Source organism: Arachis hypogaea, chromosome 13, assembly GCF_003086295.3.
Source record: "Arachis hypogaea cultivar Tifrunner chromosome 13, arahy.Tifrunner.gnm2.J5K5, whole genome shotgun sequence".
NCBI classification, from domain to species: Eukaryota; Viridiplantae; Streptophyta; class Magnoliopsida; order Fabales; family Fabaceae; genus Arachis; species Arachis hypogaea.
In genome coordinates, this window is record NC_092048.1 from 118,880,834 (window position 1) to 118,907,069 (window position 26,236).

Consider the following 26,236-nt stretch of genomic DNA (forward strand, 5'->3'; position numbering starts at 1 on the left):
GTTTCTTTTCATCGTTGCCTGACTCCTTTTGTACAAAAGTTCTAGCTTTTGTTTTGACCTTTTGTTTGAGAGGTGTTCGGACTGTTTGGGTATAGATTGTCGACTTCTTTTCTCTGTGTTCTTGCCTTGTTATTGCCTCCAAAGGGTGCCCCTGGACTTTCGTGTGAGTCTTGGGGTTTCCCTTTTACTGCCACGTCTGTCACTTGATGTTCTGCTATTATTGTCCGAGTTGTTTCCTTATTTGCCCGAGTTGTTTGGTAGTAATCCCATAGTCGACCTATGTCTTTGAGATGTATACTAAGATCCCGGACGGCATGTCTGATTGGCTGAATTCCATAGTTTTAATGCGTGTTACTGTGGCTGACCCTGAGTACATCCCTTATACCGCCTTCGAGATTGACTTGTTGTGGTCTTGTTATGTAGCCTGGATGAGGCTTCTGTTATTGCCCTCTGGTTTGGTGTTGGCTAGTTTTGAAAATGCATCAGCTTGGGCATTCTGCTCCCGAGGCATGTGTCAGACCTCATATCCCCGAATTGTCCGAGCTGTTGGTGCTGGCTGGTTTTGAAAATGCATCAGCTCGGGCATTCTATGTGTCGGACTTCATTTTCCCCGATTTGTTCGAGCTGTTTTCTGTTTTTATCCAGGATCCCCTGAATTGTCCGAGATGTTCTCTGGTTTTGTCCAGGGTCCCCCGAATTATCCGAGCTGTCCTCTGTAGGATTCTTCCAGCTAAGTTTGTTTTCTGTAGGATGCCTTTTATGGGCTGGTTGGTCCGAACTCTGATAGTGTGAGCTTGAAAGTATGGGTGGAGTCATTGAGAGGTGAGTATGTGGGCTTAGGCAAACTTTTTCTATCTTTTGATAGTTTAGTTCGGTCCCTTGTAGAGCTTTGCTGATGAAGTAGACGGGTTCTTGCCCACTTCCGTCTTCTCTGACTAGTGCTAAGGCTATTGCCCGACTTCCCACTGCGAGGTATAATATGAGTTCTTCACTTTTCCATGGTCTGGAAAGAATGGGTGGTTGCCCCAAGAATTTTGAAATCTCGGAAGGCTTGTTCGCACTCCGTTGTCCTTTTCAACTCGTCTGACCTCTTTGGTGTGAGGTGGACCTTCAACTTGTCCGACCTCTTTGTTGTGAGGTGGACCTTAACTCGCCCGACCTCTTCGGTGTGAGATGGACCTTAACTTGTCCGACCTCTTTGATGTGAGGTGGACCTTCCACTCGTCCGACCTCTTTGGTTTTTTATTGGGCGAGGTGGTGGGATCTTCTCCATGTTGCATATTTCTCGGTAAACCTCCACAAAAGACACCCGAAGAGGGGTGTAATTGCGGTATTTTCTAGGCTTCCCGGGTTGATATTCTTTTTTCTTGGACTCTTTATCCTTGTCCTGTGGTGGGTTAGGAGAATTCGGTTTCTGAGCTCTCTCCTAGTCGAGAGTTCTCCTCCATGTTGATGTGTTTCTTTGCCTGTTCCTGTACCTCGTTTAGAGATGTTGGGTGCTTCTTGGATATTGAGTGGCTAAAAGGTCCTCCTCGTAGGCCATTGATGAGACCCATGATATCTGCTTTTGTTGGTAGACTTTGTATGTCCAGGCACGCTTTGTTGAATCTTTCCATGTAGTTGCGAAGACTTTTCCGATCTCCTTGCTTGATCCCTAGCAAGCTTGGAGCGTGTTCGACTTTATCCTTCTGGATGGAGAATAACAGATTGCATCTGAGGCCTCCGTGAGATACATTCTGCTTCTGGAATTTCTAAGATGATGGCTTGGATCTGATGTGCCGTCGTACGGGGTCATATCGGGAGCTTTGAAGTCCTTTGGGACTTTAGCTTTCATCATCTCTTTGATGAATGGGTCTTGATCTTTGTGGGGGCTGTCTTCGTGACCGGATCGAGTTGTTTTGGCCTTGAGATCCGCTTCGAGTTTTAGGAGCTTGTCCTCTGACGTCGTCTTATTTCTCTTCCGAAGGTCTCTTTCGGCTTCCCGTTAATGTTCAGCTTCTTGTTCCAGCTGTTTAAGGCGATTCTGTTGCTCACAGATAGCTTCCAAAATTTCTGTGTTTGGGGTTGCTTATTTCCCCCGTTTTGAGGTGCGTCTTTGGAGGTGGCGTCCGTGTCTTTGTTTGGCGTTCGGTCCACCAAACTAGAGTTGTGATCGTTGTCATGGTTGTTCGTCATGGTGATGGGATGACTTCCAAGTTTCCCGACAACGGCGCCAATGTTCCGAGGGTTACCTGAAACTGTAGGTCGATCTCGGACGAGATCTTCTGTGCTGGTCGGAACCGATGTGTCCGGCTGGTGAATGGTGACCGGAGCTGGTACGTCCGACTTGTTTGGACTTGAACGTGCTGCTGATCCTCTGTCACCGAAGGGTGGGGGTATCTGCAAGAGACTCCGATGCTTAAGTTAGCATGGGTATTAAACAGGTGTTATGTAGAATCAGAGTATGAGTTATACCTGGATGCTCCAGTGTATTTATAATGGTGAGAAGTGACCTTCTTAGATAAGATAAGTTAGTCTTATCTTATCTTATCTTTGGGCGAGGTCAGCTTATCTTCAACGGAACCGCCCTTCTCTCTGTAGGCTTGAGCCGCCTTTGGATTGTGCTGTGTTCCTTCTATTTGGGCCCTTATTGGGCCTCTGTAGCGTTTTGGCCGAGCTCTTTGTGAAGAAGTCGGTCATTGGCCGAGCTCTTTGAGAAGAGGTCGGATAATCTGACCTGAAGAGGTCGGTCGGCTTGTTGCTAAACATCTCGGGTCGGACATCTTAACCCAGGATATGAACACTTTCTAATTATATAAATTAGCATCCGATGTGTGTTACACAAAGGGTTAAACTTTGAAGGTATGTCATGATAAGGCATATTTGAATTGTTCCTATTATTGCTGTTAAATGTTAATATTCCGTCCTTTTTGTTTGCAATAGTGTGGTGCGCTACTAAAAACAAAGCTTGCTTACAACCGTACCTAATAATAACTTGGAATGAATTGAGCGGTCAACTTTGGAATTCAATATTTTAAAGTAAAGAGAATAATGATTAAGTAGGCTTATGCACACTCAGTTTCAAAGTAAGTGTCTTATTTCTGTCTCCTATCTATATATTCCCACATAGTATTTTCTAATCTCCTTTAATATCCTTTCTTTATTTTCCCCCTCCCTTAGTCCTTTCATTCGTAAAAAAGTTCTCCCACAATTTTGAAGATTTCATATATATATAAAAATTTGTCATGTTTTTGACAAAAAAATTTCACCTTGCTTTAATTTATAGGTTCATTGATTGGTACTTATAATGTGGGAACGTTTAATTTATTCCTTTGCATACCTCTAATAAAAAGAGAGAAAAAAGATTTGACTAGGAACGCGAATTCGAAGTTGGGTCCAGTCCAACTGAATATATATAATGGGAAATTGAGAATCATTATGATATTAAAAGAGTTTGTGTATATATAGGAAGAAAATGAGAGATAGAGAAGAAAATGAAGAAGGATGCAAGGGAATGAAGGATCACAGAAGAGAATTCTGTATTTCTTATGACTTGTTATACAAGCTATTGAATGTCAAAACAATTAATCATTATTCAACATTTCATACAATTCCTTTTATATACATCAGTCATAGATGGAGGGAAGACTTTAAACCACACTAACTAACTTGTAACTGATTCGTCTGGCATAATTATTTTGTTACCCTTATCAGATATGATTTACATTTCTAATTCAAACCCCACATAGACGACGTGCTACATGTTTTTCCCCATGCGTTTGAATTGTTCTTCACTAGTTAGGACTTCACGTAATAATGATGAATTTTTAAGTGTAATACCCATGACATTATTTGAATATAATAATACAGCACATTACACATACATAAGGAGGGAGATTTCAAAAATCACACCATGCTCCCTTGTGTGTGTTATTATGCTACACATAGAAAACAGCAGAATTCAGCGAATCAATGCATGGGGATTGCCTAGATAGACGAATATTATTTAATTATTTTTTTATCCGAAAAATACTTTCATCCAATAACTATTAAAGGAGATTCTACAGTGCCTTTAAAATTGTTCCCTAACTTGTTTAGACATTATTATTTTTTTGTGATGAAAGAGAAAATATAAGTAAACCTCACTTTTTTATATTTGTGTTAGACATTTAGTTATAGACATCATGGCAATAATCAACTAATAAATACTTGAAAAGATGCATTACTGTGAACAATGAATTAGGGTTAGTAAGCGCCAAGCGGTGTTCGGTGAGAATGACGAGAATCAGTTAATTATTTGCTCCAAGCTAAGGACAAGTAAGGGCTAAAATTTTTATATATGAATAATTTTAATGTGAAATACAAAAATATTTGATCATTTTAAGTGGTAGTACAAAATGTTATTAATATTTTGTAATAAAAAAAATTTAATTATAAAAAAACAAAATATTACTAACATTTAAAAAATATTATTTTAATTATTAAAATACAAAATGTCATTGATATTTTGTTAAAAGAAATTTATTTTAATTGAAAAAATATAAAATATCACTGACATTTTATAAATGATCATAATAGTATTTAACACACAATTTAATTTATTATGAAAGATTTCACCTCTAATAATACAATATTAAAAAAAATTACAAATAAGTTAGTTTTTTTTTTTTTTTGGTCATGACAAGTAAGTTAGTTAAGCACGCGATCATATCATATATTCACTTTCAGTTACGTTGCATGGACACTTGTTTAATGTGTAAGAACAACGCTATATATGGTTTTCCATGCGCACACTTCCACTTACCAGGTTTCAATTCGGTCTCTTAGATCTCTCCCACTGTACTCCTTAAATTAAATGATAAGCATTGTTTATCATAATCACATTCTTCATAATTAGCAAGGACGTACACTGAATGAAAAGAATAAAAAATAATTAAGTATTTATTAAATAATTTAATTTTGATAAATAAATTAATTTTACACGTATATTAAATTATGTATATAATATAAATAAATAAAAATAATTTTTTTTTATATTAACAACCTAAATAATTATATAAAAAAATAAATGTGACCGAATAAAAGATTTATTTTATATTATATATAGATTAAATTCTTTATTAATTTTGTTGAAAAAAATTGTGGTTTTTGACATCTGTAGACTACCGGCAGTTCTTGAACATCAAAGTTTGTCGTTAAACAATAATCTATTATCTGCATGTACCAAAAGTGTAGCCATTCAGGTACACTTGAAAAGTGTAGCCAAAAGTGAAAAAAAATGATGCCTTAGGCTATGGCTACGCTTTTTGGACTACGGCAACGCTTTTTAGGGTGATTCCTACTCGGCCGTTGCCTATTCTCAAAGGCTACGCTTTTCTGCACCAAAGACTACGCTTTTGGCGTTTGGGAATAGGCTACGCTTTTCAAGTGATGCTGTCTAGGACCAAAGGCTACGCTTTTCAGCTTTCATTTTTCCAGAATAGGCTACGCTTTTCAACGCTACTGCATCACTTGTAAAGCGTAGCCTTAGGTCCCTCTTTTTCTTTTTTTTTTTTTTGTATACTATAGCTACTGTATATAAGTGTAGCCTTAGGTCCCTCATTGTTTTTTTTTTTTTGTATATATATAATTTTTTTCTAAAACCTAATATTTAATAATATAATTATATATATAATCCTATCATTTTAATTAAATTAGTAAAATATTATAAAATAAAAATAATACATAATAATACAATCCAATATTCTTTAAATAATAAAAATTATCCTAAAACAAAATTTCGGTTGCCATAATAAATTAGCAGCCATAAGATCTTCTATTTGGGAATAATACACATTATTTCTCTAAAAATAAAACTTATTTCTCTAAAAATAAATTTCTTCAAAATCAATTGCACATGTACAGGGCGAAGTGGTTGTCTTTCTTTTTGTAGATCAGATGTTGGTATGGCCTGCTCCGATTGAGGCCTGGCTGACTGACTTTTGCGCATTTCCTTGTTTGAGAGTGTGCTTCTAATAATCCTTGCACTACCTTCATGCTTCTGATTCTGCTTCAAAGGTGTTGAGCCAACAATTGTTTTGGCTGAAGATGTTATATTATTCTACTCTAATAAACTATCTAAATCAGACCCCTGCACAATAAGAAACCCATCAAAATATGAAGTGATAACATGATCATACATGAAAAGTCCATAAATCACAATAAAAGGAACCAAAGAACAATCCACGCCAGAACTTATAGTGCATTCCTGATTCATCATACTCCATGTCATGAGCAATAAGAAACATATTAGAGGAAAATAATCCTCAAAGTCACTTTAGTATGAACCATTATGCCAACAAAATGATATGCATTATAATAGCATCTATAAGTAGTGCTTTCTCTACAGTACATTGACCTTTTTATCATTAACTGACAAGTAATAAACAAGTGCCATCCTTAAATCTAAATAAATTAGTTAATCTCTTTCCTTATCATTTCATGAGCCACTAAGGTTACATTGAAACCAACATTTATCAACAACTCCAACTAGTAAAAGGATGATTTAAGGATACTATCATCCACGAGAACATTCAAATAGAATGAATCAATCTAATTAATTAAAATTTAGGCGATAATTGCAGAAAACCAGATCAAGATGCATCTGATTGATACAAACTAGACATGACCAGTGGCAACTTATTGACATTGACGTCACAACATAAAGAAGCAGAATTTCAAAGTTACTTTCCATCAGAGTAAGAGCAGTAAATAAAACAACTTTCAAAGCAATTCAAGTAAGGTTTAAAGAAGCAGAATTTCAAAGTTACTTTCCATCAGAGTAAGAGCAGTAAATAAAACAACTTTCAAAGCAATTCAGGTAAGGTTTGTCCACACTGCATAAAATTGTCAGCACTTAGATCTTTTATGATTAAAAATGATCATTTATTCTAAATAGGAAAAGGGTAAATTGCGATGGCTTCTAGTGAATTTCTAGTGCAATTTAAAGTTATATAATACTTAATATTTCTATAGATTGTAAGATGTGGTATTAATTTCTTTTATAAACACAACACTAACAAAGTCAATGCAAACATTAAAAAAATAGTGTTGTATATAATTTAACTTTAACCTCAGGAAAGTGTCAGTGCAATTTATACAAAGGAAAAGGAATTGCAGTTACTAACCGTTTTCTCATACCACTCTTTGGTAAAGAAAAGTTTGATTCCATGAACAATCAACGAGGCATAGACAATGACAAAGAGATGATGTGAGTACCAAAATGCATTGAAGCCAGTTATAAAATTTGACTCTTAAATCACTCACCTTTAAGAGCAGAACTGCAGATGCTATAGAATAGCGACCCTGTTAAAATCTTTGTTCATCGTCCCTTAAAGTTTTTCTATATCTGCAATATGGTATATTGATTTGAAGTCATAAACTATAAACATTAAAAAAAGTGGAATGGTTGAGTGCTAATAAATCAAACAAAACTATGGATTTCTTTATAGGAAATAGCAGAAATGGGTTCTCAAGGTAAATATTTTGTTCGATTTGAAGCAGAGGTAAGTGCAAAAACTCCCTTGAAAGAAGATCTAGTTACACTTACACGCATTTCAAGAATGAGCATGTGACAGTGACACTTTTTTCAGCTAAAAGTTAGCGATCCATTAAACACGGTATACACATGAGCTTTGTGCAGGTGAATGGAATCATTTTAAAATTGAGAGTAAAAAGTAAAACATTACCGTTAAGCACAACATAACAAATAAAAGTACACGTTCATGGTGCTACTTGCAATGCAATGTTTCCATGTAAAAGGGACAAGTAAAATATAGGCAACTCATGGTATATACTATATAGTATACAAAGGAGGGATAAAAAAAAAGAAAATCAAATCAATGAGGAAGAAAACCTTTATATTCCGTTCAGTTTCTCACAAACACATGTAGCTCCTATCAAGGCTATATATCCAAACATAAGAAAAACAAAAAGCGTGAAGCAATGATATTACCAAATGCAAGCAAGATGAATCTGAGATTTGATATTATAAATACTCCTATTATTACTAATTAAGAAGGCCCCAAAGTTTGGAATCGGTAGCAGCAAGTCTTATTAATGAATCTGAGATTTGATATTATAATTTTTAATTGTAGTTGATAAGAAGAAAGATGATTAAAAGTGCCGAAGAAAGCATAAAGCAGAAAGACAGCAAATTAGAAATCTATGGGAATCTGCAGGCTGTGTTTATAGAAATGGATAGCGCTCAAGATATAAGCATAAACCTTCAAACCTTGTCCCAATTACTACATAAACAAAAACCAGATTACAATTTTTTAAAAACTGTAAACAGATTATCTTCCAAAGTTGTTAATCACATGTCACCTTATCAATTACCACATAATTTTGATTTCAAGGCATGTTTTGTTTGATGAAACTAAATTTCCTTATCATGAATTATTCAAAGCAGATTCTCCATCTCCAACTTACAATCAATTTTCTCATACTGTTTTAACTTTTCCTAATTTTACTACTATATCATTTCATAATACAAGTCAAAATTCTACACCTACTGCTACCTCAACAAATGAGATAAGGGATGCTAGAAGAGCAGAGAATTTCAAAAAATAGTGAAGCATCAACTCAAGTGAGAAGCATTACTAACAAAATGAGTATTTATAGCATGAAGACAGAAATATATTACAATTAAGAGAATAGATGAGACTTGGAATCATTGAAGATGTGAAATAATTGAGTACAAGGTTTATATGCTAGTATGAAACAATGATTACTTATACAACTATGAAGCTAAAACGAACTTAACAAGCAAGATGCAAAATCAGAAAGCAAATTCTAATGAAGCAAGCAACATAAATTCAAAAAATTAGAAAGACAATACCACAGCAAAATAACTTTAACTCCTATCATGTACTATTCATACAGTAAAATAAAAATGTTCACTCAAACAGAATTCAGAGTAGATTCATAAGATAATACGCATTCAGAAGCTAAAACCCCCAAATTAAAAATCATAAAATCAGAACCCTAAACCGCAGTACACCTTCTCACAAAACCAAAGTCAATTCATCACAAATTGAATAAAGAACAAAATTAGAATTCAACACTAATAATAACAAGCAATGATCAAATGCGATTCTGCACGGAAAAGCTTCTAACACAGACAGCACGGCAGAAATTGAACCAGACATAGAAAAACCCTAATTAAATATGAAATTGTGATATAGAATCCTAATTAAATTTAACCCTAATTGCAGAGTATAGAACAAATTTTCTTCAATTGGCAATTTTACTATGGTGGTACAGGGTGATCAGCAGAGCATATAAAAGTGCCGTTAAACATCTCACCTTACCTTATCATGTGAAAGAAGTTCAAATAATTAGGGCCAAAATAGCGCTCACAGAGATCTTCCATTACCTGCACAGTAAAATGGACTTCAAGTGTCAACTAATTAATCAAAACAGATGTACGTAAAAGAGAATAAAAGAAAGATTATAACTGAGGGCTGAAAATATTATGAAGCAGGCAATGAAATTAAACAGCCTTCCCCACAGAAATTGGACCTAAGTGGCTAACCTAACACTGGGGGCCTTCTTCAAAAGGAATATTGAGCCCAGCTGCATCAACTTGAGCCGTGTGTTTTGTTCTTGACAATGAGGATTAAGAACCCTAATTGCCTAAATCAGAGAAAGAGAGGATACAGAACAGAGAATGCTTACCTGGTGACAGAGGATACGACCATGGTGATGAGCGGCGACGGTGAAGAAGAGATGAGCGGCGACGTAACGGCTTGGAGACGGTGCAGCAACTCAGCGACGAGCTCCAGTCGATGGCAGCGCGGCGACAGAGCACAACGGCGGTGAGACATCCCATTCGAGATCCTCGGCGGCGGTACATCAGCCTGGCGGTGGCAGAACGGCGACGGCAACAAGCCCTAGCAGCGGCGGTGGAGCTTCAGCGGCGACGGAGCACTCCTTTCTTCTCTCCTCCATTGCGTTTTCTCTTCCTCGAGCTCTCTCTCTCTCTCACTGGCATTCGACGACAACGACGGCAGATCCCTAGCCAGTTAGCCGCCGTCGTTCTTCCTTCCCTCTCCTCTCTTCTTCTTCCCGTTCTCCCCCTTAGCTTTCTGATTTCTTCGTGTGTGTTGAGTGAGGAGGAGGGTGTGTATTGCGTGAGTGAGGGAGTGAAGGTGATACAGGGCAAACAAAATTTCACTCAAGTGTTTATTTGGTATTTTAATATTAGGAGACACTTCTGAAGCGCACCCAAAATTTAACAAATGGGTTACTTTTTAAAAGCGCTCCCTTTGATCTAAAAAATGTATCCATAGCTTTTCAGATTTGGCTACGCTTTATAAGTGATATTTAAAATATCTAAGGAGACGCTTTTGAAGTGATGCCTCAATAGTGTTTCCTTTTCTCTTATAAAAGGGCATCATGCGAAAAAGCGTAGCCTATTCTAGGAATAGGCTACGCTTTTTAAATGTAGCTTAAAAAAAGTGTGGCTGAATGGGTATTTTTCTTGTAGTGATTACATGAAAGGCTGGAGTGATGGGTGACCTTTAATTCTTACCATGTAAGGATAGTATTATTTCATGAGAAAAAGAGACAATATTATTTATAGAAAAATATTTTAATACTGTTTTTACGTAGACTTCTCTTATATTATTTTTATTTTTGATATTAAAAATATGAGGAGTGCTACACATACAAGTCATTTTTGTTTACAAGTCTTACAAGTTGGGATTAACACGCGTGTTACTGAACCATCTTCGCATGTTTCATCTTCGTTTCCTTTTTTATGAAGAAGAGCGTGAATATAAATGCCTTCATCTTCGTTTCCTTTTTTACGAAGAAGAAGGCGTGAATATAAATGACTTGTATGATTTGTATGGAAAAGCGTTATCTCTTTGCCTTCGATCTCCTTCTGTTTTTTTCGATTTTCATGGTTTCTGAAATCAAGTTTTGAAATTGTTTGAAGATGATGGAACTTCAGAAATACATCCGAACGATTACAAAAATACACCCAAACGATTACAGAAATACATCCAAAAGATTACAGAAATACACCCAAATAGTTACAGAAATAAACCAAACGATTACAGAAATACACCCAAAGGATTACAAAAATACACCCAAAGGATTTAAGAAATATACCCAATATAGGGAGAGACGGTATATTTCTTCTTGAAATCAATACACCCAAAGGATTAAAGAAATACACCCAAAGGATTATAAAAATATACCCAAAGGATTTAAGAAATACATCCAAAATTCTTTGAAGTACACCTTATGCATAATTCAGAACTCTTTCTCTTTTTCCTCCTCATCTTCTGCTGCTTCTTCTTCTTCAAAAACGATTTCAGAGCTTGACGTCCAAAAACAATGGAAATCGAGAATAACGAAGAAAAAAACAAAGAGCAAAGCACGTAAATGAAGAAGAAGAACAGGAAGAGGAAGAAGAACGTGCAGTAAGAAGAAGAAGAAGGAGAAAGAGAAGGCAAGAAACGTACCTTGAATAATGTTTCTTCATTTTTTCTGGTGATTTTGATGAAGGAGAAAGAGAAAACGAAAAGAGGAGAAGAAATTTCAATAAAAAAAAGAGGGAGGAAGAGAAAAAAAAGAGACACGGAGAAAAAAGAAGAAGAAGAGGAAGAGGAAGAGAAAGAGGAAGAGGAAGCACGGAGAAAGAAGAAGAAAAAGAGGCAAAAAAAAAACGTGAAACGGCGTGAATATAAATGACTTGTATGACTTGTATGGAAAATCACTTGTATGTAGAGAATTACTCTAAAAGTAATTGATAAAAAAAAGAAAAAATTTTCTTTTATATCATATAAAAGATATAAAATTAATTAAGACACACAATAAAATTACTATTAGTAAAAGTTTTTAAATATTTTTTAATAAATATAAAATAAATACATTAAAATTTTAAATATTTTGTATATAAATTTTTTTTATTTTGTAATTTTAATATATGTCTTTAGAATATAAATTAGTTAAATCCAAAATTATAAAAGAAATATATAAAAAAATGATAGAATATTTCCTATTTTTTTTATCTATAACTTCAAAAAGGATGGAACATTGAAGGAGCAACTCTCACAATCAGCAACTTTATTAATATTCACGTTTTCCAACTATCGTCCTTCATATTTTCTCCTGAATTTCTTTTTTGATAATTAAATTCATCATTTTTTTTACTGCCATAAAAGTTGTGTAATTGTTCGATAGAATTTACCTTAATGCTCTATATGTTAACCCTTCTTCGTACCCCATTTAGAATACATATGGACATGGTTACACGATCATGATAATGATCCAAATTTCAAAAGTTCAAAGAGAGTAGAGCCTGCGACACCGAGATGGTGGTAGCCCCACATCCTTCAAGTATATATCGTGGTCCAACTCCAGCCCCCTTTGCATCACTTTATATGCATGGCTAGCTAGTTCTAGTTACGTTTCTCCTTTATCCATTGCACTTAAACTATAGGTTTGATTTTAATCTTGAGACATGAAAATCAATGACTGCTTAAGGGTAGTTTTTGTCGTCATATGTCATCTTCTTGCCAAGAGAGCCAAGGTTTCAGCGTCAATGGAGTTGGATTGTGATGCTAGCTTAATAGGAGTGTTGCCTTCTTTATCTGCAGCATTTGAATTGGCCCCTCTGTAAATAACAAGACAGTAGGAAAAGTAAACATTAAACTGAAATTTGAAATTATCTAAGAATACAAGGATAAACAGCGTTATTAAGAATATATGTCTAAGAAACCCATCCAGCAATGTTAATTAATTTACCTCATAAGTAGCACTTTTGCAGCTTCAGTATTCCCTGCAGTAATACAGTAATGAAGTGGTGTCTGACCTTTCGAATCGCAAGCATTAATGTCTGCACCATATTGTAGGAGCAACTCCACCATACCAGCATCAGCAGTGATGCATGCCAGGTGAAGCACACCAGAACCAAGTTGTATGTTCTCATTCATCAGCTGATTTTCACGTTGAGATGGTGATGATATGTTTGATTTATCTGACGAAGTCATGTTGCAAGAACCTTCTGCAGAGCACCAAACAATGGTATTCACACTAGAAACTTTTTTGGGGCTCAGATTTAAAAGATATTTACAAATTTAATATTTAATATTAATTTTATTAATATTGAAATAAACGGTTTATTAATCGTTTCTTTAATTTTCATTTAAACGGTCATACATGAGTTATGATCTTTGGCATTGAAAGGTTGCAATGTAGTGTTGTACCCATTATGCAATGAAAAGTTACAACCTTTAAGTTCATACGTGACTTATGATTTGGTTGGCTTTGTGCTTGTATTTTGGTTACTTCTTTTGTATATATAAAAAGATAATTGCCCACTGTATGAAAATATATAACAAATACCAAGTGTACATTTTATTTAACTATGGAGAGTGTTCTTTGTTCAACAGAGTTAAGAGTGTCTTATTATTGGTAACTAAAAAATTTAATGGTTTCATTATATCTTGGGAGAATATTGTCATCAATCCTATAGTAATTAAGTGTGGGGACAAATATCTCTCTAAAGAAAGCAATCTAATTGTGTCTTAGAACCACAACAATTTCTTGGGTAATAAGACATACCAGATAATGTGTGGCCATTGATGGCATTGACATCCACACCTGACTTGACAATATGCCGGTACGCTGCTTTCATGTCATTGGCACAAATGCTTTCCCACACTTTTTTTGCCACAGAGTGGCTTTCTTTTGTTCGGCAAATGAACATTTTCTCAGAGTACTGCAAAAATCATGTTCAGGCAATGAAATCCTACGTTTTTTTTATGTTTTTAACCTAGTATGCAAAGTAGAATCAATTGCAGCTATAGTGGCTTATATATCAAATAGGTTTGGTGCAACATATGGGGTGCCCAACTAAAGAAAATAGAAACTGATATTCACAAAATTGAAGCCCCCCCCCCCCCTTCTCTTTCTACATAAGAATAGCATTAATTAGTAATTTCAATCTTGTTTAAGGTTACCTTTGCATGAATGAACTTCTCCTTTAATGAAATAGAATCATCAGGTTTCGGTTTTTTTACTTTGTCTCCGCTGGCATTGGATGAACTACATAGCAGGTGCTGGTTAGCATATGTCTGAACAGTTATTCTCATCAGTGTTAGCAATACTTACCCAACAGATGCATTATCATCAGTTTGCAAAGTACTCTTTGAATCTAACTCTTCCCAAACTGAGTTTGCAAAGTAATTGCCCAGTGCCTTAAACATGGCTAAGACGTAAGGGTCCCAGACTTTCACATCAAGTGTCAATGATCTTACCTGCCAAAAATGTTTTTCACCTTAGCTGCAGAAATGAGTAGTAAAACGAAAAGGATTTTGTTTCCATCACTGAGTTTACAAAGGAACGAACCATACATAACATTGAAGGTAAACTTAAAACTGCAACCTTATTGACTTACTTTTGATATATGTACTCCAAGATTACGATGAACACCGGAACATTCAATGCATATAAGGATGCCAAGGTTTAAGGATGCCCAATCTGGTTCAGGTTTACCACAATCTGCACATTTGTCATTTCCACTCACCCTTCTTAGAACTTCAATTGGCTTTTCACTTTTCATATTGTGTCTTTGCAACTGCAAACTCTTATATGTACGATATTGGCTACCGGGAGTAGTGCATTTCCTTGATTCAGACTTGTCAGTCACGGTATGACCATCATCTAGAGAACTTTCTGGCACATCAGTCTTCTTAGCAGTGTCACTGTCTCCAGTTTTTCGCTTAGCACAGGGAGGCTGTCACAGAAATGTTATATAATCATATTAATCAGAAATAACATGAGCATTGGAGGATTAATGAATTTGAAAGAAAAATTCTACTATGTACCGTTCCCAGTGACTGGACGCTCAACAAGGATGCAATGACTCCGGTTATCTTTTCCATCCAATCCATCTGGTCCACTGCATTTTCTGCCTGCATTGCTTTCCATTGCATCATCAGAATTTAGAAGTAAGAACAAATTTAAAGAATGTAAAAACCAAGTACCTGCAATGTATAGTTCTTTGATGGTGAGATAATCCTGAAGCAGAATCTTAAATCTGACTGATCAGAATCAGCTTTAATTGTGGATGTCAGCAGGTTTACTGTGTGACGTGCTGCGTATCTTTCATCATGGACACCTCCATGGTAATGAGAAGAAAGCCATCGACTTAGAAGCCCAGAACCATTTTCAGTGCCACCATTCCATGGTTTGCGATAGTAGTATAGCATTCCCCGACTATCAAGAACAAAATACCTTCTTTTCCAGTCACCCCTTAAATTAGAGGATCGCTTTGAGAGAAAACCTTGTCTAATGATTTCAACCTATATGTATAAACCATGCACTTTTGAGATTAAGATAGGCTAAAATTAAATACATTGTCAGATAAATTAGACATTGAATATCGTATTCATAGTGTAAATTGTAAAATACCTTTCCATTTGCAGCAGATTCCTTCACTACATCAGCCACTTCATTTGATATCCTAGAAAAAGGATGGACAGAGTCTCCATTAGGAGAACCATAAGGGCCATTTAAGGACATTCTACTCTCTTGATAAACTCGTTTTTTGTACTCTTCCATTCTTTTATAAAGAGAAATCTGCTCTTCATCATAACTTTCTCTTGATTGCTGTACATAATCCAAAATCTGCAACATGGTCGAGTTAGATATTTCAGCAATTGGCCCTTTCCCTCTCAGCATCAAGTTGAAGAAAGAAAGCTCCCATATTTCGAACTGGCTCTCATGAAAGACTATCATGTCCTTAGGTTTCTCATTTTAGCCACTAAATTGGTAATTATTTCTAGACAATGCTGTTGAATACTATTTTTAAATGTGCTATACTGAATAGTATTTCTAAAAGAAATGAAATGGCACCTCAGACATGAAAGAAAATTTTCCATTCAGTCAAATGTGTTTCCCTAACCCAGTAATTGAATGGTATGTTTTTATGCTGCTTGATCACCCTTGGTTTATAAGTTTAGAAAATTCAAGAAACTACTTCTGCTTATCTGTGGAAAAGTACTCTCTCTACAATGTATGGCATGAGCAATCACATAAGTGAAAAAAAAAAAAAAATTATAGAAGTAGTAGCAAAACCTCGCTAAAGAAAGGTTGCATCTGATGTAATAGTTGATATCCCTGCAACAGAAGGGACCTTGAAAAATGTATTAAGTGAAATACTAGATATGAAAAAAGGAAAATATAAAATAATAATAATAAGGAGAAAGCCATGTAATGAGTATTTCATTACCTGTTGAAAGTATCGAAGATGAGCATCCATGATTCCAGTGATAGCCTCTAAGAACTCAAATCTCTTTTTGGCCTCAATATTATTGAGAGCAACAACCTAGACGATGATAAATGTTTTCGTTTTAGACATAACGAGGATTTTATTTTCTTTTATTGTTATATTATAACGATATATATGCTATAATTCAGAAGCTCAAGTTAATGTAAGATATATGTGCAATTGACATTACCAGATTGAAACGTGCTTCTTCAAATGAGGTTCTTGCATTCTGCAATTCCTGGAATTTCTCTATACCAAATTAGATTTAAAAGATCATACAAACTCACAACAAGCAACAGGAATACGTTATGAATAAAAATTCCAAAGAGAAGCTATCAGAATTACCTCTTCCATGGTAGTGGCAATATCAGGCTTTGTGCTTTTTTTCAGTGACATAAACTTTTCTCGTGCCTGTAGCAAATAATATAATGGACATCGCTATCGTGTTATGATCAGGAGATCTGCAATTGAAATTTTTACAGACACGCAGGCACACATTGTTGCCTCTACTGATCTAAATAAAAGTTAAATCTCAACACAAATGAGAAGCACCTGATCATATACAGCAGAAGCTTTGTCAAAACGCTTCCGAGCTTCCTGCATAAAAAGGCAAGAACATATGAATATATTGTTGAACATTAAATGGTTAAAGAATACTAATTTTTCACACTGATCGGTCTTAATTTCCACTAAACATAGCTTCTAATCACTGTTTCAAAATCATGATTTCAACTCTTCTCCCACTGTGTCCATTGTTGAATGCAATTGATAATCCACTGGAGATAAGTCATATCTTCAAGTATGACATCCTATTATCCTAATATTCCATAGTTTTAGCATATGATAACCAACTTTGTTATGTGTATGCATTAAAAAAGAAAAAGTAAATATCTACTACCAAAGTCACAGCATACCTTGACTTCATGGATATCAACATTCATAATGTGTTGTAACCGGTCAGTGAGCATCTGCTCTACCTAAGAAACCACAATAAGTCAGGACAGAATACGAATTCCAATAAGCACAATAGCCTGTGATTTACCAGGAACAAATCATTACCTGTGACCGAAGAAGTTCTTTGTATGTACTGATTTCTCTCAAAGCAGTAGTAAATTTGCTCATCACAGGTTCTGGGAATACCAAAGCAAAATTCTTCAGAGTCAGCAGCATAGACATAAACCTTAGTGCAATCTTATTCATAGTCAACGGAAGCACATAGGTTAAGAAATTAAAAGCATAGCTAAGAGTAAATAAACATAGCAACAACTGGAGTATACATCTGATCTGCTGAACCTGAACCTTCATATCAATTGAAGGCTAAAATAACCAATGATATTAATTTAATTTTAGTAGAGAAAGAAAGAGAAGATGAGGTTTACCTCCTAAAGCAGCAAAATGAGGATCATTATGGCCACTTCCAAAATCTTCAAGGGCAGTAGCAAATGCCACGTCCCCTTCATATACCTCTCCTAATCCTTCCCTGAAAAGATTTAAAAAAATATCAAATATTTATTCAGAGAATAATCCCAATCCAAGAGTGACGTACGTATATTTTCGACATCCTTTGTGAAATTTGCAGCATCTGATGCGTAATGATTCTGCACTTTCCTCCAAGCACTGCAGCTGCAAATGCATCCATCATACACAACCACATTCGTTAAATTCCATTTTTTAAAAGCAAACTCTGTTATAGAATGCTTTCTTTCCGCCATATTAAAACATCCTCAAAAAAAAAAAATTCAAGCATGAATGATGAGATTGCATAGGAGGCACCTCGTGCTGCTCAACATGACGTGAATTACGATAAAATCAACATAGATATAGATGTTTGAATAAATTGAATATGATATGGTAAGAAGAAGAACCTGCTGGCGGAACATGGGGGAATCATCGAGCTTTGCGAAATGCATTTTTATTTTGGGTTCCGGAAATGAAGATTTGGTTTCTTCAACAAAGGAAGTAAATTTGGCAATGTGATTATGAATCTGATGATGACAGATAATTTTTTTTTTTTTCCAACGCAAAGCTTAGCTTAATTTAAGAGAAAGAAAGAGAGACAGAGGAATGAAGCAATGGTTAATGGTTCTGTTTTTTTATTTATCTTTGATTATTAAAGTTAAAGTTAAAGGGAAAGAGTAATTAATTAATAAGACTATAAAGAGTATTAAAAAATGGAGGGAAGGAGGTTGAAATTGGAAGGAAGATATAGGTAACAGTGACTTAGATAAGACATAAGAGTTTCACCTAATATAATTATTTCATTAGTCACTCAACCTTTTTCCTCTTCTTCTTTTTTATATTTTTTATTTAGAATTAACTACCAAAATGTCTCCAAATTATTTTGGCACTATCATGAATAATTTTTTCTTTTATTAATAATAAAATACCTTTAATATTATTAAAAATGTATCAAAAATATTTATATAGAACTAAAAACACTTCTTATTTTAAAGAGGGACGAGTTATTCACATTTCATTTAATGATCAAAGACGAATTTAAAGTTAGTAATAATTCTAAAGATTCGCCTAACTTATCACTTTTTAAAGATCTTCTGATTCATTATGTTAAATATAAAAAAATTCTATTCCGACTTTAAATAAGATGTCTTTTTAATGAATAAATAGAGATACTATCTCATTTATTTCGAAAATATTATTTTAATATTTGGTCTCAACTTTGAATGATCCATATAAACGAATTATTTTGAGAATTTATTTCATTCTTTTGGGGGCTATCTTTTAAATATAAGGCTAAACTTTTCAGAGGTACAAAGTTAAATTAGTGTTAAATTCGTGCGATGCACGGGTTTATATTTTAATTTGACATGATAAATCAAAAATAATATTTTATTATCATAAATTTCTCGTCATCATTATATAATAAACGTATTGAATATATTGTTTTATCTTTATTCAAAGGTAAATGCAAATAAAATAGTTTGAAATCTATAATTTGAACTATAAGAAAAGAGACATGAAAAAATAAGAATATATATAACTATAATAATAATATGTCAATTTTACACGAAATTTTATATCAAAAGGCTGATGAAAATTTATCGACAACCTAGTATTTTACTAACATGATTAGAAAAGCAATTGATATATGATGTTTTGTTGTTTGTTATACATTTCATTTCAAGTCTGAAAGTAAAATTATAGATAAATTAATTATATCTATAATAAATGTGAGGCCTACTACACATACAAGCATTTTTGGCTTACAAGCTATACAAGTTGGTCCAAGTCTAAGAAAAAAACACGCGCATCACTCTTTTAAATTGAGCGTCCAACGCACGCGCCTTACAACACGTTCATTATGCCGCACTCTTCCTCTTCTTCCTCAATCAAAACGCAAACCGTCAAGATTCAAACGACATTCGAAACAAACTACGATTCTGCGAAGGGTAGAAGAAATCAAGAAGAAAAGATACAAATCTCCATAAAAAATCACCAGAAAAAACGAAGAAACATTATTCAAGGTACTGTTTTACTGTTCTTCTAAGTTTTTTTTAGATTGTCTCTGTTATATGCCTCATCCTTAACTAGCAAAATATTAAAAGATTTCAAGAAGAAATATACTGTCTCCCCTCTGATATTGGGTGTATTTTTTAAATCCTTTGAGTGTATTTCTTAAATCTTTTGGGTGTATTTCTGTAATCCTTTGGATGTATTTTTGTAATCGTTTGGTTTATTTCTATAACCCTTTGGGTGTATTTCTGTAATTCTTTGGGTGTATTTCTATAATCCTTTAGGTGTATTTCTGAAGTTCCATTATCTTCAAAACAATTTCAAAGCTTAATTTCAGAAATCATGAAAATCGAAAAAAATAGAAGGAAATCGAAGGCAAAGAGAGAACGCACGAAAGAGATGGAACAAATTTAGCAAGAAACTCGAAAAAGGAAATGAAATATTTTGTAAAATGGAAGTTATATATTCACGCGTTAATTGATTTGGATTGATTTAAAAGTCTGTTAAAAAGGCCCGTAACATAAGCAGTGCGTTTATGGAATTTCGTTCTCTTCAGACTTATAAAGCTTGTAAGTACAAAACACTTGTATGTAAAAATTAATCCAATAAATATTCGTGCAAAAATATAAATCATAACATGTTATAAAATGAAAATACTATTTTTCTTACCTAATTATTATTAAAAACTTCTTAGAACATATAATATTTCCACCAAAACAAACGATATTTTTGTCCAAAATATTAATATAAATCAATAACTATCACAATTTTCCTATTTAAATTTGATTCTATTTGTTTTTTCTTAACCCATTCGGTAACTGTGAAAACGAAAAGAATAGACACTATCCTTTAAAATATAACAAAACAAATTCAATACTAATAATTCTTCTAACTCCTTTTAAAAAAAATCAAAATTCAAAAATTAAGATTTTCCTATTCATGTTCTTTTTTTTTACCTTGTGTGATTTAAGTATTTTTTTCTTATTTTTCTTAATAATAAATTAATAATGCTTTTACTCTATCAAATTATTTAACTCTAAACCAATTAATTAATGGATTATAGCAAAAATAAAAAAATAGAACAAAATAAAACACTAACAATGAGAGAAGAAGAAAAAAAAGAAAGAAAAGAACAAAAAAATATATCAATGTTGACAGAAAATGAAAGAAGAGAATGTCATAAGTAATGACCATGGAAGAAAATAAAATTGTAAATTCGTGTAATTTCACGAATTAACTCGCGACTCTAAACTATCTTGACTATTACTATTATTATAAAGATAAAAATAAAAATAAAAATATTAAAATATTTATTTCTAATAGAAAATTGGTATGGTTTAAGGCTTAGGGACGCATTCCGTTAATGCTTGGCAAACGGAGATGCAAACATGACATCCTCATTTAATCGTATCCCCAATTATAAACAGTTAAGCGATGTTTTGGTTGGAAGAAAAAAATATAGATAAAAAAAATAGAAAGAAAAAAAAAATGAGTCCATTTTTATTTTTTTTAGACGTATTTAAATAAAAAAATATTATAAAAAAATAATTTTATTTTTATTTTAAAAAATATATTAAAAAAATAAAAAAATAATATTAAAAATAGAAAAAGAATTAATTTTTTCCTCATCTTCTTACCAATATTAAAAAATAAAAATTGATAAATCACTATTTTTTTTTCATTCCTCTTCGTTCCTCTCCCTTTTTTTTTTAACCAAACAATACAAAATAATCATTTTCTTTCCATTTTTTTTCTTCCTATTCCAGAATCATTGAACTGGCCGTTCAAACCGAATCCAGACCTGGCCGGTTTTCACTTCTCAGCCCTAATCAGTAATCAAAGCCTCACTCTTACTATCTCTCACTCACCTTCACGCATATGCTTCCCTCTCTCAAAAGAAAAATCTTAGCCTCCGTTGCTGCTCTCTTCTTCAAGCTGTGTCACCGCTCCGTTGAATCTGGTCCGGCCATCGTCCCCACTGTTTCAGCGTCGTCGCAGCTCGTCTCTGCCGTTGCATCGCGTCGCCTCTGTTCCGCAGCCGTCGTTTGCTAGTGCTAATCTGCTCTCAGCCTATCCCAGTCTCGCTCTCGCTCTCGCTCTCTGCCTCTGCTTCTTGCGTCTCACCGTCTCCTTGCAACTCTAAGCTCTCCCTCAGTCCGTCTCGCTCAGCTTCATTGGTTAAGGTTTGCTAATTGCTTTGCTTCATATAATAATTATAATTATATTTATACAAATCAAAAGTTGAATATGCCAACATATAGGGTTTGATTCTTTATGTGATTTCCTCATTCTTAAAAGCTTTTTTATTGTTACTAGGAAAAGTCAATTATAAATTGTTGTTTTTAACATTTTATTGTAGCTGTTCAAATGGAGTAAAGCATTAACCTGCTGCTTTTTTATTTTGATATATTTGTATTAGTAAGCAGGTATTTAAATGTTTGAAGCTACGTTCCTATATTATGTGCCATCATAAGTTTTTCTAGTCACTTAGGTTCTACGCTACGTTTTGGACCCTGTACGGCTGTACTATCCTTCCATTTCTGTATAGAAACTCGTTCCTGACTTGCATACACATCGGTACCATCATTCCACAAATCGTGCCGAAAAATGAATCCTCGGCCACAACCGTCGCCACCTCACGATGATGACGACAACAACGAGGAAGTCTTCATTGACGAGTCTGATATTCTGCAAGAAGTTTCCATGGACAATGAAGACCTTCCAGATGCCGATGATGACCAAGATTCGGATCTCGAACATCTCGGTATTACGTTCCACCTTATCAAGTTTATCGAATTGTCAAGTTAACTAGTAAACACTTTAGAAGTGTAGCCCCCAAGTTGAGTTCGTGGTTTTCCCAGTAGAGAGTTTACTATGCTTAGCTTGGCCCCACAACTGTAGTTAAATTCTAGACTTTAATTACCTTGAACCTAATCGTAATTTTCATGCTTTTAAGTTTGTTCGTGTGATTTGGTGAATGATATTATCTGAAAATTTCTCAGATGAGGCTGATGATTCTGCGCATACGTTCACTGGTCATACTGGTAACCTTTCTAACTCTCTTTTCTTTCTTATTTTGATTTTTTTAAAAAAGTGATTATTCTATTGCAGGCAATAATGGTTGCAAGGGAATTTATGGTGATTGTGTGTGTGTGTGGTTTCTTCACTTCTTGTGCAGGGGAGTTGTACTCAGTTGCATGCAGCCCAAGCGATGCAAGGTTGGTGGCAACAGGGGGTGGTGATGACAGAGGATTTCTCTGGAAGATCGGCGATGGAGTTTGGGCTTCTGAGCTAAAAGGTATTTCCATAACACTAGAAAGATAATTGTGTGAAGCTTGATGTTGTGGTGCTGATGTACATTTTACTTTGTTGTTAATTCTATGCAGGTCATAATGATTCTGTATCTAGTTTAGCTTTTAGCCACAATGGACAGTTTCTTGCATCCGGAAGTTTAGATGGAATTGTTCAAGTATGGGATGTTTTTGGAAATCTGAAAGGCACACTGGAAGGTCCTGGAGGGGGAATTGAGGTGAGAGAGGTTGCTCGCTTTATTGTTTGTTATTGTGTGTGATTACGAGAATTAATTCATTGTGATATCTTTCAGTGGCTCAGGTGGCATCCGAGAGGACACATACTCTTAGCTGGTTCTGAGGATTCCACTGTTTGGATGTGGAATGCTGAAAGAGCTGCTTTTCTTAATATGTTTGCTGGTCACGGAGCTAGCGTGACCTGCGGTGATTTTACTCCTGATGGTAATATCATCTTTTCTTCTTGGTGCATTTTCTTCTATAAGTTTGTATTTATGTTACGCATGTTTTAAAATCCTTCAATTTCGTTTTACTTGGTGCCTTAGGGAAAATAATATGTACTGGTTCAGATGATGCAACTCTGAGAATATGGAATCCAAAGAGTGGAGAAAACATTCATGTTGTGCGGGGTATGTAAAGCTAACCCCATTTTCTTGCTTCTACTTTTGTGTAGCCTTGTAAACTATGATTTACAGGTCATCCGTATCATACTGAGGGACTAACTTGCTTGTCAATAAGTTCATCGTCAACCCTTGTCCTTACTGGTTCCAAGGACGGATCTGCCCATATTGTGAATATCTCTACTGGGAAGGTATGCATTATTAGCTTTTGCTGTGTTTGATATCCCTACACTGTTTTCATCAATCAACTTGTCTTGTGTGTCTTTGTTTCAGTTTATGATCTCTCAATAACTTGATAAAGCTTTTGGCCATGTAATAAAGTAATGTTTTAAAATTTTATTCATGTGGTTTCCATTTTCATAAGTTTAAGCGTGCTACTTAACTCCTTTGAGCTAATAGTTGCTCAAAGCAAAATTTGATCATAAATTCTTCTTATCCAGTTATTGATGCCAAATACATTCATCCAATGTATGATAACCTCCAATGTCAATCAAAATTATTTGATTGGATACGAAGCTTGATGGAATATTTTGGTCTGCCCATGAAGTCATACTCAATATGGCCTCTCAACGGCTAAAGGGAACCATCCTGTCAAAATATATAGGAGTATCACATAAAAAAGAATTGAGAAAGACCAGTTCCTCACAATTATTTGTTTATTTACATGAATGAAATTATATCTTTCACAACAGGAAGGAGGGATGCTCTATTTGACATCAACTTTAAGCTAGTTGCTAGCTTATTATGTCTCCAGATTGGCACGTTGTGTTATGCTTGGATATATGAGATTTTAGGTATTTGGTTGATTAGTTTATGGAAGTTGATTTATTAGAAATGTGCCTTGGTAATTTTCTTCCCTAGCAACTAGCAAGATGACGAAACTTGGACAATCTTTGATTCAACTGTATTTGGCTTTCTTGAAAGTATAGTTCTTTGAAAGTTGTCCTTGCATAATTAGCCCAGTAGTAATGGTGTAACTTATAAGAATCTAATCCTGAACACTTTCAACACTTTTTGCAAGCTCTAAGAAAAATGAGTATTGTGGTTGACAGGTTATTAATTCCGCGCCTCTTCATTCAGATTCCATTGAATGTGTTGGTTTTGCGCCAAGGTATGTGTTAACCTTTTGTGGCCTGTGTTTGTGCAGTGTTGCACCTTATGTTTTATTTGATTGGAAATAATTGAGTGGACAATAACTTACTGCGGACAAAAAATTGTTGTTAACATGTAAAGTAAAATCTGTGATCATTAAATAACACAAAGCAAAGTGCTTTGACATGGTTTCTAGTGTATCGCAGTTTTCAGACATAATTCCATCTTATGTTCAAGGAATGATGGACCACAAAAGACCTTAAATCTTGCTTAAGTATGAATATTTTATATTTTATAGTGGTGGTGGAGATATGAATATCTGATGTGCTGCTGGTCATTGTTGTCATATATGTGAACCATAAAGTAACTTTGTTCATTAAAATTGTGATAGTGATTCCTGGGCTGCAATTGGGAGTTTGGATAAAAAACTTGTCATCTGGGATATAGAGCATTCCTTATCTCGTGCCACTTGTAACCATGAGGTTTGTATGAATTGTTCTTTGTGCAAATGGCAAGCTCGTATATCTAGGAACTAACCGAGCTCTGGTTGCAAGCATACTTCAGCTTGAAATTTTAAATTGTTATTGCATGTCTGATAGAAGAAATGATGTGAACAGGATGGAGTGACATGTTTGGTGTGGCTTGATGCTTCGTATTTGGCCACTGGATGCGTGGATGGAAAAGTAAGATTATGGGATAGCCGGTCCGGTGAATGCACAAACACATTCAGGGGGCACGAAGATGCCATTCAGTCTCTTTGTGTGTCTGCTGATCACAATTACGTTGTCTCGGCTTCAATGGATGGAACAGCTCGCGTCTTTGAGCTTGGCGAGCTTCAGTAAGCAACCCCCCCCCCCCTCCCTCTGCCCCACTGGTTGGTGTTCCTGTTTATCTATTGGGGAGGCTAAGTATTTTATACGAAGATTTTTTCTTTTTATTATTTGTGGGAGGAGTTAAAAGAAGTTTAAATATTTACATTTGTGTATCCTATGGTTTTGATTGAGGTGCCAATTCAAAAGATAAAGGAATGCAATCCTGAAAATTGCTTTTGAAAGAATCTTAAGATACTAATTTTGCTCTAGAAAATTTAGGACTTAAAGCTATTGTCTAGGATTATTAGAATGGAAGTAGTTGAAATTTTTAAAGTAAAGTAAAGAAAACTATGGAATGTATCAATATACGAGACGTTCAAAGTTAAAGTAGTTTAGTTTAGCATATGTTATTATATTGTGTTATGAGTTGGTCTTGCATTGTCGTCCAAATCATGAAGGTTTTTTCTCCCCTACTAATAGGGGTGTTTGCGGTGCAGTGTAGATTGGTTGAGGTAAAAAGCCATCTTATCCGAATATTTATTTCATATGCAGTGCGGTTTGAATTGTATTACTTTTTTTAGACAATCCGACCAATTTCAAGTAGTGCAATTTGAATTGAATTTGTGG

The 26,236-nt window shown here is 34.6% G+C and overlaps 2 protein-coding genes and 1 long non-coding RNA gene across 7 annotated transcripts; 1 reads left to right on the top strand and 2 right to left on the bottom strand.

Annotated features, from left to right (window-relative positions):
• Nucleotides 1-5,661: 5,661 nt before the first annotated feature.
• LOC112732916 (uncharacterized) lies at nt 5,662-10,306 on the bottom strand. Of its 2 annotated transcripts, XR_011869912.1 has the most exons (5): nt 9,697-10,306; nt 9,330-9,394; nt 7,285-7,366; nt 7,146-7,162; nt 5,899-6,109 (listed from the first exon to the last, which is right to left on the bottom strand). It is a non-coding gene; the product is annotated as an uncharacterized lncRNA (long non-coding RNA). The 2 variants fall into 2 exon arrangements; XR_011869913.1 differs by lacking the exon at nt 7,146-7,162 and having other exon boundaries at nt 5,662-6,109.
• A 1,760-nt stretch (nt 10,307-12,066) lies between these two features.
• LOC112732918 (ADP-ribosylation factor GTPase-activating protein AGD1) lies at nt 12,067-18,387 on the bottom strand. The gene is made up of 19 exons (XM_025781739.3): nt 18,172-18,387; nt 17,853-17,929; nt 17,686-17,786; nt 17,366-17,436; nt 17,221-17,283; nt 16,859-16,903; nt 16,652-16,717; nt 16,497-16,544; nt 16,268-16,363; nt 16,114-16,155; nt 15,448-15,663; nt 15,021-15,338; nt 14,862-14,948; nt 14,432-14,770; nt 14,146-14,291; nt 13,995-14,079; nt 13,597-13,753; nt 12,778-13,036; nt 12,067-12,646 (listed from the first exon to the last, which is right to left on the bottom strand). The coding sequence occupies exons 1-19, from the start codon at nt 18,214-18,216 to the stop codon at nt 12,538-12,540; spliced, it is 2,370 nt and encodes a 789-aa protein (XP_025637524.1). The 5' UTR covers nt 18,217-18,387; the 3' UTR covers nt 12,067-12,537.
• A 3,017-nt stretch (nt 18,388-21,404) lies between these two features.
• On the top strand, nt 21,405-26,014 carry LOC112732919 (uncharacterized). Of its 4 annotated transcripts, none has more exons than XM_025781746.3 (11): nt 21,405-21,960; nt 22,326-22,541; nt 22,780-22,821; nt 22,956-23,075; nt 23,164-23,306; nt 23,382-23,529; nt 23,631-23,714; nt 23,781-23,896; nt 24,758-24,816; nt 25,189-25,279; nt 25,415-26,014. In XM_025781746.3, exons 2-11 carry the CDS (start codon nt 22,385-22,387, stop codon nt 25,637-25,639), a joined length of 1,185 nt encoding a protein of 394 aa, XP_025637531.1. In that variant the 5' UTR covers nt 21,405-21,960; nt 22,326-22,384; the 3' UTR covers nt 25,640-26,014. The 4 variants fall into 4 exon arrangements, with proteins under 4 accessions (XP_025637531.1, XP_025637530.1, XP_025637529.1 ...); XM_025781745.3 differs by having other exon boundaries at nt 21,448-21,960; nt 22,269-22,541; XM_025781744.3 differs by having other exon boundaries at nt 21,468-21,960; nt 22,197-22,541.
• Nucleotides 26,015-26,236: the final 222 nt, after the last annotated feature.